The sequence below is a fragment of the Typopeltis vanoorti genome, chromosome 14 (assembly GCF_054136105.1).
Source record: "Typopeltis vanoorti isolate ZY-2024b chromosome 14, IOZ_Tvanoo_1.0, whole genome shotgun sequence".
NCBI lineage: Eukaryota > Metazoa > Arthropoda > Arachnida > Uropygi > Thelyphonidae > Typopeltis > Typopeltis vanoorti.
Window position 1 is genome coordinate 68,440,103 of NC_143562.1, and position 17,614 is coordinate 68,457,716.

At 34.8% G+C, this 17,614-nt stretch overlaps 1 protein-coding gene across 1 annotated transcript in view; it reads right to left on the bottom strand.

The window, feature by feature from the left end:
- LOC150099574 (cytochrome P450 4V2-like) overlaps positions 1-17,614 on the bottom strand; it is a 63,269-nt gene that overhangs the window by 9,970 nt on the left and 35,685 nt on the right. Inside the window, exons 3-5 of the mRNA XM_090403464.1 lie at positions 6,521-6,606; positions 3,048-3,238; positions 712-781 (exon numbers count right to left, since the gene is read on the bottom strand). Of these exons, the coding sequence (XP_090259590.1) occupies positions 712-781; positions 3,048-3,238; positions 6,521-6,606 (347 nt within the window). The remainder of the gene's footprint in view (positions 1-711; positions 782-3,047; positions 3,239-6,520; positions 6,607-17,614) is intronic.

The following is a 17,614-nucleotide window of genomic DNA, read 5'->3' on the forward strand; positions in this document are numbered from 1 at the left end:
TGGGTGTTTTTCAACTGAAAATTCTTAAAACTTAATTTTCATAATCTTACAATTTTTATTGAATATTGTTAAAACTTTGTTTTAGCAATTTTGTTTAACAAATTTAACTTCAGCTGCTTATAATTGTTGCTAATGTAATGAGAACAATATTGTCAGTATAATGATTAGCTCTTTGGTCTCATTCTATGTATATTTTGCAACTATGCCATCTCTTACTCTTGAATGACAGTGTTCCAACTCATCATCACTGTTACAGTGTAATAAACATTTTTATGTCGTGGAGAAATTTGAAGCATTCAGATTCTTCTTATCGAGATTACGGCTATTGTTTGTTTGTGTATTCTGGAATTCTGAATTGAACGCAGTTCCCAACAACCTGTTTTAATTTTCTCATTCACTCCACAACCGTTCTCTGAATTTTACTTTTAATGGCTTCCTTTTCTCTGTATACAGTTTTATGTTTACAGGATATTATGTGAAAAACTGGCAGCTATTTTTGTAAGTCACAGTTTAAGCAAACCGCATTTATTGAAGAAAGTATCAAAGAAGCAAACACATTTTAATTTCTGCACTTATATCCAATTGATTATCTCACCTTGCATATGCATAATGTGATGCGCGTGTGTGTGCATACATGTGTTTTATTATGAATAGATTACTGCTTAGTAAGGAGTGCAAGAATGAGCAACGACACAATTTGCAGATATTTACCTTTTTGCGATAGTCGTTATTTCAAATGAAGGGTTGTTCTGCACTCCAAGCTGAATTCCCATCACTGATTCTGCAGAGGAAATATACATTTTCTATTTAAAGAAACTTGTATCGACACAGCAAGTGTTATATACTAAATTTCCACTATCACTACGGCACAATATTCATCTTTACAATTATTCTTGAGATACAAATTAGGCGAATAAATACATTTCTCATGTAATGAACTAGACCAAGTAAAGGAGGAAGGAGAGGCTTAACTATTTAGAAATGATACTGTTAAACAAACAGTATTATTTCTAAATATTATAACCTACTTTACTGTAATTATTATTTTAATAATTATTGCTATTGTTATTACCATCTCTCCCTTTCAATTGAATAAAATTGCCATAATGATAAAGCACAGAACTGAGCACAGGTAAATCAGCTTGTATATTTTGGCCCACTAGTAAGTAACTAACCATAGTACTTGACTTAAGAGTTCCCTGCTTTAATTGTTGATATTACTCTGAGAATTCTATTGGTATAAAAATGACTACAGATATTGTAGAGGGAAAATATCATCGTTGGAAACAAGCTATCGATATTATCTCTATATTCCACACTGTAAAGACATACAATATTTATAGTACCGTGGAATATTGTCATTTTTTCCCCAATTATTATTAATCAACTGTGTGCCGTGGGCTTTGCGAACTTACCTCCACTTGTGAGTGCGTTGGTGTCGGTTTGAAGTGGTGTCGGAAAAAGTTTGGTTATTGTTAGTAATGAAAGTGAATGAGATACTGTGCATTTTACTGGTTCAAAGTTGAAGTAAAGTGAATTGAAAGAATGTAACAAAGGAATTATATTGCAATTGTTGAGTATACAGAGTTTTGTGAGTAACATTCTATCCCATTTACTTCAAACGTGCACTGAAAAGTTAAATTTCGATAAATGGCATTGTCACACAAAAAAAAAGAGGTATATACCCGTACCTACAGAGCGGTTTCATGACTTCGATTACTCCTTTCACTGGAAATCTATATAGTTAAGTACACATAGAATTTGTATTCATATTTTCAAGGATAACGATGATGTGTCCATCTTTTTATAAAAACAAAAACATCAAGCCTCAGCTCTATGCACAGATACTATTATCCTGTTGCAAACGTGATTATTATGTATTTTCCGGATACGCATAACAATATATGCTAAACAGAACGAAATAAAATTAAATTGCGTGACTGAAATAATTAAAAAAATCCTATATCAAAATTATACATTTAAACTCTTTAATTGTTTTTTTATAATGGAGATGAGATTAATACATCCCATGAGATGGATATTTTTGTCATCCCGTTTACATTAGGTTCAGTGACCAGCCATGACAGAGTGACTTGGCTTGTTAGAAACCGAGTGCAACATATGATGGGACATTTAATTGTATCTGTATTATCTGCCATGCGGGTTTCTTCCGCGAGCTGAAAGCTCCGAGTTTCCAGGAGAAATTTATCTCTTACCTGCATTTATCTGTGATGCCCATGGCAGAATTCAAACCTCTGGGTTGGAGAGCGAATATGTTAAGCATTCAGGCAAATTACAGGACGGTAAATACAAAATACAGGCCGGTAAATTATGAATGTGGAGTGGCTGCAACATGAACTACAGAACCCAAATTCACATATTTACTTCGATATACATGGACTTACTAACGATTATATCCAAAAGTTGTTTTATGTTTGTGGGTAAGAAACCAAAAGGAAAAGCCAAAATAATTAAAAAGGAACAGCCGGTAAATTATGAGCTGACTAACCGGCACTGCGGCCAAACATATAAGCTGATACAAAATTTTCTACCACTGTATAGACTGGGTTGCATATACAGGTAATTTCTAAAAGATGCGACCAAACTCTCGGTGTTGTCCTACCTCCTAGTCTAATGATAAAAGATCACATAAACGTAACGATAGAAACGCTTTCTAATAAGGTATGGCAATTATGACAGCGGCTACATCGCAACAAATATTCAAAATGGAATCCATGAGCAGCAATACATGATGCCCGGTGTCGGCTGAAGGATTGTCTCAGACGGTCAAGAAGTCCACAGTACTCCGTCTTATAAAACTATCCACGAGCATTCGATACATACACGCACGCACGTGTGTGCGTGCGTGCGTGCTAACTTTGGAGTGTTTCGTAAATTAACCGTAATGACAACATACATTGAATTTCAAGTTAGCAATGGTCAACAAGTATAGGGGAAGAGTAATGAGTAATACATCTGAAATAATTATTAATTAAATCAGTACCCGGTTTAACAGTTCTGTTCATTACAAACAGCGTATTACTTACCGCACACAATATCCAGAGCACATAATTCAGAATACTTTGTGATGTTCATCCATTCCAAGTGTGAAGCTGCTTCTAATTTCTTTATCAGGATATGTGATTGTTCATTGACCACCGATAGCGAATTTTTGATCATTTGATAACCGAATATCGGATTCAACATCTTCCTTCGTACTTTCCATTTATTGCCTTCGCTAAAACAACAATACATTATCATCACAGGTAAAGGTTTTATAGAATTTAAAATATTTTAAACCGTCGTAAAAAACATTCATATTAACTCCTTTACTCAATTCTTGCGTAGATAATTACCTCTAATTTCTTATTTCATCTAATTATTACTGAACATATTTAAACCGTTATAAACAAAAGAAAAAAAATCAGATTAACATGTTTCGTTAATTGTCGGTCTTGCATACAGAATAACTTCTGATTTGTTAAGAATTGTTTCCGTTACTTACTTTTTCGAAGTTTATTATTGGGATAAGAGAGACTGGATGATGGAACTCTTTGTAAAAAGCTAAAATGTAAAACTAATATAAGTAACTCTCATAAATCTTTTATAAGAATCTGAATAACTAAATATCTTTGGGATAATCTCGCTGATTCAGATATGCATGGGATATATCTCGTAAACCACGAAAGCAATGGCATTCGTTCATTTACCACTTCATCCCTTCAGTAATCGAGGTAGTGGTGATTTCAATCACTTCGAATTAAAACATAAAATCATTTAAGAAAAGACATGTAAACGGGAGGTGTTTGAACTGTTAAAAATCATCCCATCAGGAAAATCATTTTCAAATCATTTACTGCAAAAGTATTGGCTCTCACAGCAAGACATCGTTTCAGCAGATAATTGCAGGTGCGAAAGAATGAATTGTAATTTACGTTCTAATGTTTAAGCTTTAGAATACTGTGGTTATTTTGGGCATTGAAAAGGTTTCGCTAATAAAACGGCTGACCGAAGTGCAGTATCATCAGTGAAACTGTATTGGAATGGCAGTCAGCTGGTGTAGATCGTTGACACTGTATATAGAGCGTGGTGTGATTTGGGAATTAATTGCACAGTTAAACGATAAATAAGCATCCACATCACATTGAGTGCGTACAGTTAGAAAGTAGTTATCCGGGAAGGCGGAGAAAAATGACGGCAGCTTGGTAGTAGATACATGTGCTCAGTCAAAATTCATGGAGATATCAAGAGCAACCACTAGATATTCGCTAAATGTTTCAATATTATTCATCCATAGAATTACTATATCGTTCATTATCAGGAGATCTCCTTTCAGTGGTATTCAATTCATAGAGAGTGACGGTCGTTTATTACTCGAGAATCTCAAAATCAAAGTAGGTATTAAGTATCGATGGTGGATGTATTTGGACTAGATCCCAAAGTTAATGTTAAATCACAGTGGAATAAGGGAGCGTAAAAGGATTACATAAATTTGGACTCAACTCTAGTGGAATCCTTTCAACCATAATAGGAATGCCATCCCGATTCAAGAGGTGTTTTAGACCAAAGACCGGACGGGGAATTTAGTGAAGGGTGTTCGGCAAGATTCGAGAAAATTTATAGATTAAATTGTTCAAATGTAGAAAGTTGAAGAGCACATTGGAATTAATGACATCGTTTGAGACTAACATTTTCCCGTCACCAAATATAAGCGACATGAGAGAGTGAGACTGAGATAGAAATGGACTCCCACCTGCAAAATATAGATCGCAGATGAAAATGCAGGATCTTACTTCCATTGGCAAACTTTGCAATTTATTAAATACATCTGTGTCCAAAACCTATGGAACCAGTATTTCTGAAGACTAGGAATAAATTTGCAAAGTTGGATGTCCTGTAATTTCTCAACGACATGATCTAAATGATTTCACTCCGGAAGGATTATTGGAAAGCTTGAAGAATGCTTCAGAATTAGTGATATTGACAAAGAGTTTGAAATCTCACACAGCGTTGTATCTGGGCTCTGGGCAGCATTTCGTTTTTGGTTATAACAGCAAAACGTAATCGACGCAACACGGCAGGACCGCTTGCAACTCGGCTTCATTCAAGAATAGGTACGCGGATATCTCTACAAACTGTGTCAACGACAAGTAGGGCTATACGCTCGATGGCCTGTAGTTTGCGTACCTTTATCTACAGCTCATCGTAGAGCACGTTTTCTGTGGTATCCATAAAAATTAGATCAGATACCGATGTGCTAATGTACTCTTTATAGATGAGAGTCTTTACCTTTCCTCCGATTTTAGACGACACTTTATCTAGCATGAAAGTAGTAATGTTATCATCGCGAGAAAATTTACAATTGTTCTAAGAAAGAACAATTGTAAATTTAAAAAAAATTTACAAAAGAAAATTGTTCTAAGGAGATGCATACGGTGGTGCTGGGATCATGGGATTGAGAGGAATGTGTTTAACGGACGCACTGAATTACAAGTGCGGTGAAAAGAGACTATGATTGTCGAAAAATATTGCAACGAAATACTTCCACGTGAGTTGAGAGTTTTCCGTGGTGCTGCTGTAGGCGAAGAATTCATTTCTATCTGTGACAATGACACATAACATCGTCCATAAGCAGTGGGAAGACTTTTGAAGACCGAGGATACTCGAGTTGAGTTACCAGCACGCTCGCCAGATCTCAATCTCGTAGACGACGTTTAGGACGCAGTACGGGAGATGAAATGCTGCTCGAAATTTCCCATCGATAAAACAGACAAAGCCTTATTTTTGCTCAGAATGTGGATCCGGGAATTCCCGAATCTCTTCGTGCTAAGCATTACACGACCTTGTGCGACTGAATCACCGTTCGGGGTGGACATATTCCATGCTGAAATGCGTCTCCACATATTTTTCTCTAAACACTGTACGTTAATTCATTTACTACGTCCCTAGAAAATCTGTAACCTTTGCCAAAAATCGTATTGTAATTTTAATGTGCGAAATTTATGAAACATTTTTGTGTAATATAATTTATTAGTATAATGTAATAAATTTATGTCCGCATTTGTCTGTAGTCATGAAACGTTTTTACATAGTAATAATGTTGTTCTTCCTTAGCTGATGCACTCAATTATACTATCATATACACTCTTCATATATGGCCAAGAGCAAATTAGATTTAATATAATTGTTAAAATGCTGCTTAAATAGGAAAAAAAAACATCGTGCCTTTCAAGTGTTAATAAAATAAATTGACGTGAAAGAACAGTGTGGGAACAATTTACCTTTTCCAGTTATGCCGATCCAGATTTTCTGTTTTCCAGCAAAATGTTGTAGCCTTAAAAGAAGCTGAAGGCTGGTTCCCCAAACATTGTATTTTTGAGATTTAATTTTACTTCGTTGTATCATGGATATTATATCACTTATAATTTATAGTAAATTACTAAATGCTGTAAAAGGAGATAATAAGGAAATGCGGATTCCAAACATAAATTAAAGCATTTATTGAAATGCAAATTAATACCTTGTCAATAAGCCTTCGCCAAAAAAATCTTTCAAAACTTTATACAGATGGGACCTGTGAGATCGTGTTTTGGGACTGAAGAGTACCTGGAAATGAATAAATAAGTTAATATAAGTAATTATTGAATATGTTATGTTTAATCCAAGAAAAATGTTTATTTTTTTTATATTTCTCTCTATTATGTATATCCTTTTCTCAAACTTATATTGCAATCAACATAATTAATTATTTATCGAATGTCAACTTTCCTAATAGAAATTAGAACCACAGATTCAACGTAAGAAAATCACTGTCTGTCGTGATGCACCATATAATACATACCCAAGTTTTAACTTGGGTATGTATTATGTACTCAAGATACCAAGTAATTTTATAAGAACTTGGTTTTTAATCCATCCTATTTCCCAAGAAGCAAACAGAGAAGAAAGTCAAGTTTGCGCCTGCAGGTCTAAGGCAACTGATCCCTAAGGTAGTGTCAGTTGAGCCAACTCGTGGTAAATGTGGATAAAACTCCGATCATTATTCTTAGTATTTTCCCTCTAATATAAAGCACATCCTCTTGCGGAGATATATGATGCTAAACATTAAAGGTCACATTAATGGTCACTACTCATACCGGTTTCGACCTTTGTTGAGGTCTCGTCAGTGAGAGCTAGACCTGAAATGCTAAGAGTGAAGTAATGCAGTGCTAATTATGTATTTTACCAAAACCAGTTGCCACAAGGTGTTTTAACCTTATAAATAAAACCTCAGGATGAGAGATAGATGTAGAAAATTTTAACTTGGGTATATATTATGTATTATATATTTTTTCATAAAATATATGTAATACGTGGAGCATATTATAAATATAAACGTTTCTCAAAATATATCTCAACGTTTATATATATAAACCTTGAGACGTTTAATATACTCCATCTTTCTCCTGCATATGCAGGATGACAGAACAAGAATCACAGCTCATTTTGAGAAGAGGGTAACTGCAACAGGTATGGTTTATTCTATAGCAGTATAGTAATCAGAGGTCCTTGTAAGCCAATTCGTTTTATTTTCAAAATTATGGAACAAACCTTTTACTATTCGACTGAAAAGAATCGGAATCGAATGTTCTATAGCATTCACTGTGTGTGTGTGTGTGTGTGTGTGTGTGTGTGTGTGTGTGTGTGTGTGTGTGTGTGTGTGTGTGTGTGTGTGTGTGTGTGTGTGTGTGTGTGTGTGTGTGTGTGTGTGTGTGTGTGTGTGTGTGTGTGTGTGTGTGTGTGTGTGTGTGTGTGTGTGTGTGTGTGTGTGTGTGTGTGTGTGTGTGTGTGTGTGTGTGTGTGTGTGTGTGTGTGTGTGTGTGTGTTATATCAAAGTGATTTAGGAGTTGCTTCCCTCCAGAAACTCTGTATTTCAGGTGTGCAAATGTGGCTGTTAGGGATGAACATATTGTATATATACAAGTTAACAGGCATACACACACTGTCTTAAGCCAGTTTCGACCAGTGTGCGAATTTTTTCTTCTGCTGTAACAGTTCTAAATTAAATTAAAAAAAAAAAAACGAACTAAACTAAATCACTTTTTTTTCTGAAATTTCGTTTCTACCTAAATTCTGTTCCTAAACTTTATGCACAGTTAAAGCAACGATTAGCAGCTATACTTCCCTGCCTATCTAAATCATGATTATCATGTACTGTTATACAATTTAATACTGTAGACTATGCTATTATACAACACAGTATCATACTCAATTAAGACAACTTATTGCATACCTTTTCACAGTTGTATATATCCATATCACGAGTGCCCACTTATCTTAGCTATTCACTGTTCTTCCTTTAGAAACAGTCCTTTGTACTCAGTGAAAGTTCCGTCAGGATACCTCGTTCTTCTATCTTGATTTTGAGGTTTCTATTTCTCACTAGGACATCGCGGCAATGCACTTCATTCTTTATGAGTGCTCGATGCGAATTATGAGTGATGTCCCTCTTTTCCTTCCTTACAGTAGTTGACCCCTGGAATCTTTTCTATCAGGATAATTTCTGAGGAGATGTGGATTTCATTGGCGAGACGTTTCCTTCGGTTCCCGGTCATAGGTGCCGGTGATCGCTGAGAGCCTGGCAACTTCTCTACTTCCGAACTTCTTGAAACCTGGGAACGCCCGGAATCTTCAATGAACACAATTTCTACACTCTAGTTCGCTTAAATATCCTTTCCTTTCTTTGTCTTTACTTCAGTATTTTTCGCGCTTATCCTCAGGCATCTGGACGTCACTTTCGAGCGCTTTCACCAACCTCTTTGTTTTTGATTATTTATTTTTTGCCTTCGCAAGTCTCTGCAACTTTTTCCTTCAGAGCTTTCCTTTTGTTCTTTACTTTGTGTTGAGCGCAATTGTTTTACAGGGAATAATTAATCATACATATATTATATATTATAACTCATTTTTCATATATACTTTACATCAACTTTACATTATATCTCTTGCACTACTCTAACTTAAGACCCTTGTAAAACCAAGCATGAAAAGTTATAGAATAACTCTTCGTGTGAGATTTTACAGCTGCACACAAGAAATTATATTTCTCCATGTACGCCTTCTTAGGCGACGAAAATCTCATTGCTGACAGAATTTCTTAGGACCACACCTATGTCTCTCAGGCAGTCAATGTGGATTATTTTCCCGCTGATTAAACACCCATGATACCATACGTTTTGAGAGACCAGTCAGTTTTGCTCTTTCCAAAATCCTTGTTTGAGCCAGACGGACACCCACAATAGGTCCTTTAACGAACTCGGAATGATCCTGATTTTTCCCATTGTGATCAATGCTATTGACGATCACTGACCAGAAGAATTCTTCAAAAATTGCCTAGAACACGTGGTGACTCAACTGACCAAGTATTTTGCATATGTGGTGCATAAGTAACACGTACGTACATCTGCATAAAGGTTTCTAATTCAGTGGGCGGTGTGTGTAGTATATTGCCTTCAAAAATTATTCGGCACTGCTGAATTCTGCATTGCAAAGGATTATCTTAATATAAGATGAACAGGAAAGTAGTTTGTGATGTAGCATAGTAGTGCTATAGACATTACACACAAAATATGTAGCTGAGTATCGTATCTTCGTAGATTGCAACAAACATTTAGAAGCGCGTGTTGGATTCTAAATGAAGAGAAATGAAAATTGTTAATACTTCTTTTTCAGAATCCAACATAAGCCTCCATGTCAAAGGCAAGACATGTAAATATAATTTATTGTTTGTCTCTTGCTTATAGTGTTTTATTCATATAATTGCCTTGAATTTTGTTTATTAGTATTTAATAATATAATCTTAAGTAATGTAATAATTACAAAAAGGACTCTGTATAAAAATGTCATTAAATTTATTTAATTTATTCCTATAATAATATTGTAAGGAATTATATATATGTAAGTTTAATGTACCCTATATTAACTATGATATTTTTTATTTAACATTACTGAAAGAGAAAGTAATTTTATGTAGTTCTGCTGATTGAATTTGATTGGCTGTGGTCAAGGAAACGGAGTTAATTTTAGATAGCGCGTACATGGAGCGTGAGCTTTGGTATTCGAAGGGAGAAGGAGTTGATATGAGCTAAACTGGCTAGAACCGGATTTTAGCGGGAAGATTGATGGTATTTTATTGGAAAACGAAAGTAAACAGGGGAGAAGCATTCAGCACAGTAAGAAGTAAAGTAACGGGTGTCATAAATAGATTAAAAAGGAACTGGGAAATTAATAGGCAATTAGGAATATTTATACGGAATACTAAAATTACGAAGAATTCCAATTGTTTTGAGTAAGAATAGTGCAAAGCTGAATTTAATGCATAAAAGAATACAACGAATAAGTAGATTACCTAAAACGAGTGCGGGAAGAATTGTGAAGCTCTATGTTTAATATTTCAGTTATTATAGTGAAGATTTCTTTTGAATAGTGTTACTTCAAAGTGATAGTTAACTATAGTTTTAAATGTGCCTATAGTGAATCCAATGTGTAAACGATGTAACCCGGTAAGAGCAGTCCATTTTTTTTTTATATTTCAGCGTGAAGAAATAAGAGTTAACTCCTCTTGATATATCTTAACATTAACTGTGACGTTCTACTAAGAATAGCCAAATTATGGAGCTTAAAAGTGTTTCCTCCTTGAAGTGATAACTGCCTCATAATTGAATTAAGTGTTTGTTGACTAAGAGAGAATTAGAGAATTCTACTCTAAGAATATTTACTGTACGATTCTGTAACATTGAACTGTGTGAACCATTTTTAATTATTCGGAAGAATGTAGAATTGACAGCTGAATGTCTGATGCCTAATGTTTTATGTTTGTTATGGATATTTGAACTAAGTTGATTTGCATTATCTTGTTTTCAAAGTTATACTTAATGTACATGTTATATAACCGTGCATTAAATGTTTTGTTTTATTCATTCCAATTTGGTGTTTGCCTGATTCTCTTTCACTGCACTGCTCATAAAGTTTACCGAACCTTAATTAAAAATTAAGTTTTTAATTAAGTAAATGATAATATTAACCTCGGCCTGTAGAAAAGTGAGATTGCAAAAGTTAGTTGATGATTGATTCCACTATATTATGTAGACTAATCTGAATATAGGGTGGCGCAGGATAATATAAATTTCTCTATAATTGGATCAGTAAACAACCAACAATTAATAAAAAAAACGGATAATTTAAATAAGAATAATGTTCCCACAAGATGGCAGATTCAAAGCCTGGATGTACGATCCAACACACGTTTCCATGTGAAGGTAAGATAATTAGTTTCCGTGGATTTGGAGTTGAGCTGCGAGAGGATTTTGATTAGCTGTTGCATGCGTTGACCGATTTGGAAGAGAGTGTTGATATTATTGACGCTAATTTTGATGACCATTAGTCACAGAAGGTAGTTATAGAAGATGCAGGCTGCAGAGACTGAACGCTTATCTGTGGAGTGTATTCCTGAGAGAGGGGTTGTCAATCAGCTAAATCATAAATTGCCTAAAACTGAATTTTTAGGGACCTTTTACTTGCACCATCCCAGATGTGAGAGTAGTATTCAATTGATCATCATCAACATCATTAACATCATCATCAAATTCCTGCCATGTACCCTCAAGAGTTGTACAGGATATGATACTACTACATTAATACAATCACATCATTACTAACTTCATATCTATAATTTTCCTCCAAATCAGTCTGTTACTTGAAAGTTTATTTTTCACTTGGTTGGAATATAATAAATTTAGTTTAATCATTTATCCAAGTGTGAGCAAACAATGTTTGCTCCAGAAAGTATCTTCAGGACTGGGGTAAGGTGGTACAACACCAGGGTACACCTTGCAAAGGTGGAGCAAGCTACCAACACTCCTATCTCAGTATCTCCCATAATGCAAAACACATCACATTGCCGATATGTCTAACGTTTTGAAGATACTTTCAGGCGCAAACTTTGTTTGCTCACACTTGGATAAAGGATTAAACTAAATTTATTACAGTCTGTTACTTGTAAAAACTCCAACGTTATCAGATCTTATATTTCTATCGTCTAAGGCACTTTGTACCGTATCAATTCACCTATATATTTGTCTTCCTCTGGGCCGTTTTGCTGCCAACCTGGCAGAGAACACTTGTTTAGCTAATCTTTCTTCGCTCATTCTGTTTAAGTGACCATACCACCTGAGATTAGCTCTGCTAACGCATTCCTGGATACTGACAATGTCAAGTTCTTTCCTAATATCCTCGTTTTTAATATGATATTGCCATTGATGCCATCTCTTCACGCCTCTAATCTTTCTCAGAACTCTCATATCTGCGGTCGCTATTCTTTGGCCAAGTGTTTTACTTCTGACCCGGCTCTCGGATCCATAAGTTAGAACTGGTTTGAACACTGCACTGTCTTGTATACAGCTAATTTAGTGTTCTGACTAAATTCTCTCTTATTCCATATGAATTTATTCAATTGACTTCCCACCATACCAGCTTTGCTGATTCTGTTGTCTATTTCGATATTTAATTTACCATCTTCACAAAAAATCGTGCCTAAGTAGCCGAAATGTTTTACTTGTTTCACAGGTTCTCCATTTACAACACTGTTGACATTTTCAATGATTCTGCCTATTTTCCTTGTCTTTTCCTATTTAATGCTGACTTTCATACCATATCTATTACAACAGTTATTCAATATAGTCAGAGAATCTTGTAGACTTGTAGCGGAATTATTTAGAAATATAGCATCATCCGCATAAAGCAAAGAGCTGACAGTAACATCTACGATTTTGATATCATGTTTAATACCACTTTCCTTCATAATGTGATCCATATGGATAATGAATAACAGAGGGGATAGCGCATATCCTTGTCTCACACAAGATTTAACATTAAACCATCTTCCTGTACTTCCTATAATTCTAACTGCTGACTTACAACTCAAATAAAGACGAAGTATTACTTCATATAATGCCCCATTGACACCATATAACTGAAGCGTATTCAATAAGTTTTCTCTTGTCATATGCCTTTTCCAAATTGACAAAATTTAAATACTTAAATACAGATCCTTGTTATATTCCCATGCTTTCTCTACTATTTGTCGTAAAGTGAAGATCTGATCCCGACAGCCTCTATGTGGGCTGAATCCAGCTTGTTCTTCACCAAGCTTTTCTTCCACAATTCTTCTCAACCGTTTCTCAAGTATACTTGCATAGATCTTTCCAGGAACGCTCAGTAGGGAAATATCTCTGTAATTCTCACATTCAGTTTTATTTCCCTTTTTATATATGGGTACTATGAGAGCTCTACTCCAATCATCGGGAATTCGTCCAGGTTTTACATTATGAGAAAATATTAAGGATAGCGAGGAAGTTTGCTCCACCTTTGCTCCGAGTTGCCCTAGTGTTGTACTACCAGGTGTAGACTTAGCTTGGACTCGCCGAGTCCAAGTCTTCGTCTTGAAACTCTTAGATTTCGATCTCCAAGTTTCGTATCCGGTTTTAAAATAATGAAGGATGTATTATCCCCTTAACTTAATTTAGGCCTGCGAAAAAAATTGCCTCTTGGCTCTTTATCATAGTAATAACATATGAGTACACCTTTGCATGCAATTCGTATAGTAAAGGTATGTAAGTTCGGTTCACTTAAACCTTGGTATTATCTAGGTCTACCTACTCACTGATGAGACCCCAAGGAGGGTTGAAACCGGGGCGGCTTAGGCTTGGGTTCTGGAAGGCTTTGCTTGGGGATAGGTTTTTGCTTATCTCTGAGTGTGGCCACTGCTGAGATTATGGCTCTGTCTGGTGGTGGGGTGAGCCTGCCACTGGGTAGAGTCAATTCTGAGAAGTTCTTCTCTGTGACTGGATGAGCCTGTCATTGAGTGGAACAACGCTCAATTGGACGATCTTTTGGGATCGTCTTATTTTTAGAGCCCGCTTCACCTATACATAGGTTGAAACCGGTCTGGATAGTGACCTTCTCTCATAATGTAGAACAGTAATACATCTCCTGGGAGCTCCGTTTACATCATGAGAAAATATTAAGGTTAGTGAGGGAGCTTGCTCCACCTTTGCTCCGAGTTGCTATAGTGTTGTACTACCAGGTGTTGACTTACGCTAGGACTCGCCGATAATTCTTCGACATGAAACTCATAGATTTCGATCTCCGAGTTTAATATCCGGTTTTAGAATAATGAAGGATTTATTATCCCCTTAACTTAATTTACATATCACCTTCTTCAACGTGAAAAGAAGAATTACGTTGCGACGCCTTTAGATATAAAAAAGAATCGCAAAAACTGACAGATACTTGGTTGATCGAGTCTTAGCACATTCGTTGTCTAACCGACGGACTGCTGGTTCGAATGGCGCAACCTGTTGTGTGTGGTATTTTAGTTTTCTTACTTTACGAACTTGACATCACTTGATGAATGGTTTGATAAATTTCCTTGTTTGGTTTTTGTAACACGGTTTCCGCATTAGATAAAAGTAAGAAAAAAAGTTAACAAAAAAAAAAAAAAGAAGAGTAAAGAAAAAGAAGGTTCTTAACGCAGCTCTCGTGCTAATGTACTGTTAGATTGAAAATTTCTGTGGGTGGGAATCATTATTTAAATATGGTTACTTACATTAGTAACCTTTTGCGATTGGATCTGACATAGGTTATTCAAAAAAAATAAATAATTTCGACAAAATAAATAAGTAAACAAAAAATGCCTGCATAATGCTCCTGATCATTAACTCATTATTATTATCGAAGGATTGTATTTTATCTATATCAGGCTCTCTGTTGGCGTCTTTGTTCTGACCTTAATTTCCTTTGTGTACGTAAATAACATAAATACAACTTTTAGAAAATCTCTATGTGATGCTTTTGGAAACCGTATATTGTGGGTCTATTATATTATGTGATACAGCACTGATACTCTGTGATAGATGAATGATGAGCGATCTCACAAATCCCGAAAATGGTGCAATTTTTTCCGGAATTCGAAATGCAAGAAAAACAGAATTTATTACCTTAATACTTTCAGGTTTGGAGAAAATAACGAATGGACTCCAGCCTACCCACATTTTCGTGATACCGTTCTTTCCGAAATGTGCACTTAGGCCTGTTATAAGCTGGCAAATATCTGTCAGAAAAGAACATTTTTTGATAAATTACCAAAATATGCTTATATGTTTAAGATCAAAGTATTCAGTTCTAACAAATAATAATTTAAAATGAAACTCAACATGTAATTCTTTAATATATATGTATATATGTATATATATATATATATATATATATATATATATATATATATATATATATATATATATATATATATATATATATATATATATATATATATATTTGTATTTTTTTTAATTTAGACAAATAAATGCAACATCTTCTTAAAGCATTCGGAAGCACGTCTTTATCCACGGTTTAGATTACTGAGCTGCATTTATCTTTACAATGAAGAACAATTAGCAGGTATTTTCAACTGAAGATGATGTCACTCACCTCAAGCAATGATAGTAGGATTTCTTTTGTATAAATAAAACTTTTCATTCCTCATTAGTTTTGATAATAACACAACGATCAATTATCACATCAGTTAAAAAAGTTAACAAAAAAAACAAGGATGAAAATTTTTTTCATTATACTCTGCATGATTGTATCGAAATTATAAGGAAATTAATATGAATATCCGTCTATTTCGTTTATTATTTCAAAAATAAAAACGAAATAAGCCGGTTTGCGTCTCTGTATGTCAGAAGGAGAAGGAACAAAACTATAACATTTTCGTAATAGGTAGCGAAAGATTATTCTGCATATCAAAATAAATAAATAATAATTATAATATAGCGCGCGCGCACGCACACACCCACACGTAGATCTTAGTGCGTTGTTCTATTCCATTTGCTGATTACTCGATTTTTTGATATTTGTATATCGCATTTTTGCATTTTTAATTCCTGCAAAAGGAAAATCTTGATCAATATAAATATCTCATCATTTTATATTGCTCGAAGACAGTATGAAACTAACACTTGGAAATTGTTTGATCTGTGATATGTGTAGTAAATCCAATCAAAGTAAATCGCTCTTGTACTCGGACAAACTGGCTTCTCTCGTTCTCAAGCAACAGTAACATGATTGGACGTGAAATGTAAAATGAAAGCAACGCAGATCCTTTGATACCTATTGCATCCCCATATATTCGTGGAAAAAGTCAAGAAAAATGGAAAAGATATTATTGGGGATGCATAAAATCCGTACCCTCGTTTCATTTAAATGTCTTCATATATGCTACATAATTTTATTTGCATGGCGTAGAATAACTACTGGTCTGAGTTCCTAAAGACATCCCTGTGTAAGAATTTCTGATTTATCTAAATCTGATAAGTCTGCTTTGGTATGGTGCAGAAGGTTAAGTGCGTTTTCTCATTTTTAATTTCTAATATCAACTTAATCCACCCTCCCACTTTTTTTTCTTTCAAAATAAATGTTATTTCATAGCAGCAAAAACAGTTATAAAGTGGGCATTATCTCGAAAAGAAGTGAAAAAAAAACTAGTAGTTCAGAGAAAATTAGTATTTTAAAATTCAAATGTCGTTCCAATTCTTGAACACATCGACCACGTACTCTCCAGAGCAACTCGATAATTACCCGTTGGACAGATCAGAGTTTTGGTCTCTAGTCTATGAAATTTTCATAGACTAGAGACCAAAAACTCTAGTCTATGAAATTTTCATAGACTAGAGTTAGATTACAAATTTGTAAGCGCCGAGCTGTTCCCTCCATCCGCAATTGAGTCTTTATCTAAAAACAATCGATATGGCCGTAGAAAATTTTAACTCGAGCTGTAATTCTCTCAACCAACCATATCACATTTCTCTAACAAAGAGGTGTACAGCTATTTTGATTTCGACAATAGAGCCAAACTTAATATATTTCTAATAAATAATTATGCAACGATGAGAAGTCTGGATATGCATTCATTATTTTTAGCATTATTGTTCAGGAGGAATTTCTAGCATATAATAAGATTCAGCTGCGAACTCAGTGTGATTATTAAAATTCGGGTCAAATACATTGACCAGTTGAAAGCAGAGTAAAATGATCTTTTGTAAGGCCTACGAATTCAATACCCACAAAAACTGTTGACTATAAAAAGCAAGAATGATTCAAGTTATCAACCACGTTCATTAGAACAAAATACGAAGAAAGACAGCTGGTCTACATAATCAAATAAAAGTGAATTGAGATTATCATCTTAGTTTTATTTTCTAATTATATTAAATATCATATTTTCTGTAACTGAAATAAAGAGCCCAGAGGCTTCGCTTCGGCGAAGCAAAATTATACAAATTAAGTGGATATTGAATCCAATATTATTTCAAAGCCGAATAGAGAAACTACAAGAGTTTCGTAACGAATATGGAAACTAAATGTTTCGGCTGATCCAAGCGTATGCAACCTTTTAGGACAGAGGCAACTTGAGGCAAAGGGGAACTGAGTTCTGATCACTTTCCTTAGAATTTTCCCTACTGCAAAACACATCTTCTTGCGGACATGAATGATGCTATGCATTATGGGAAGGGGTCACTAC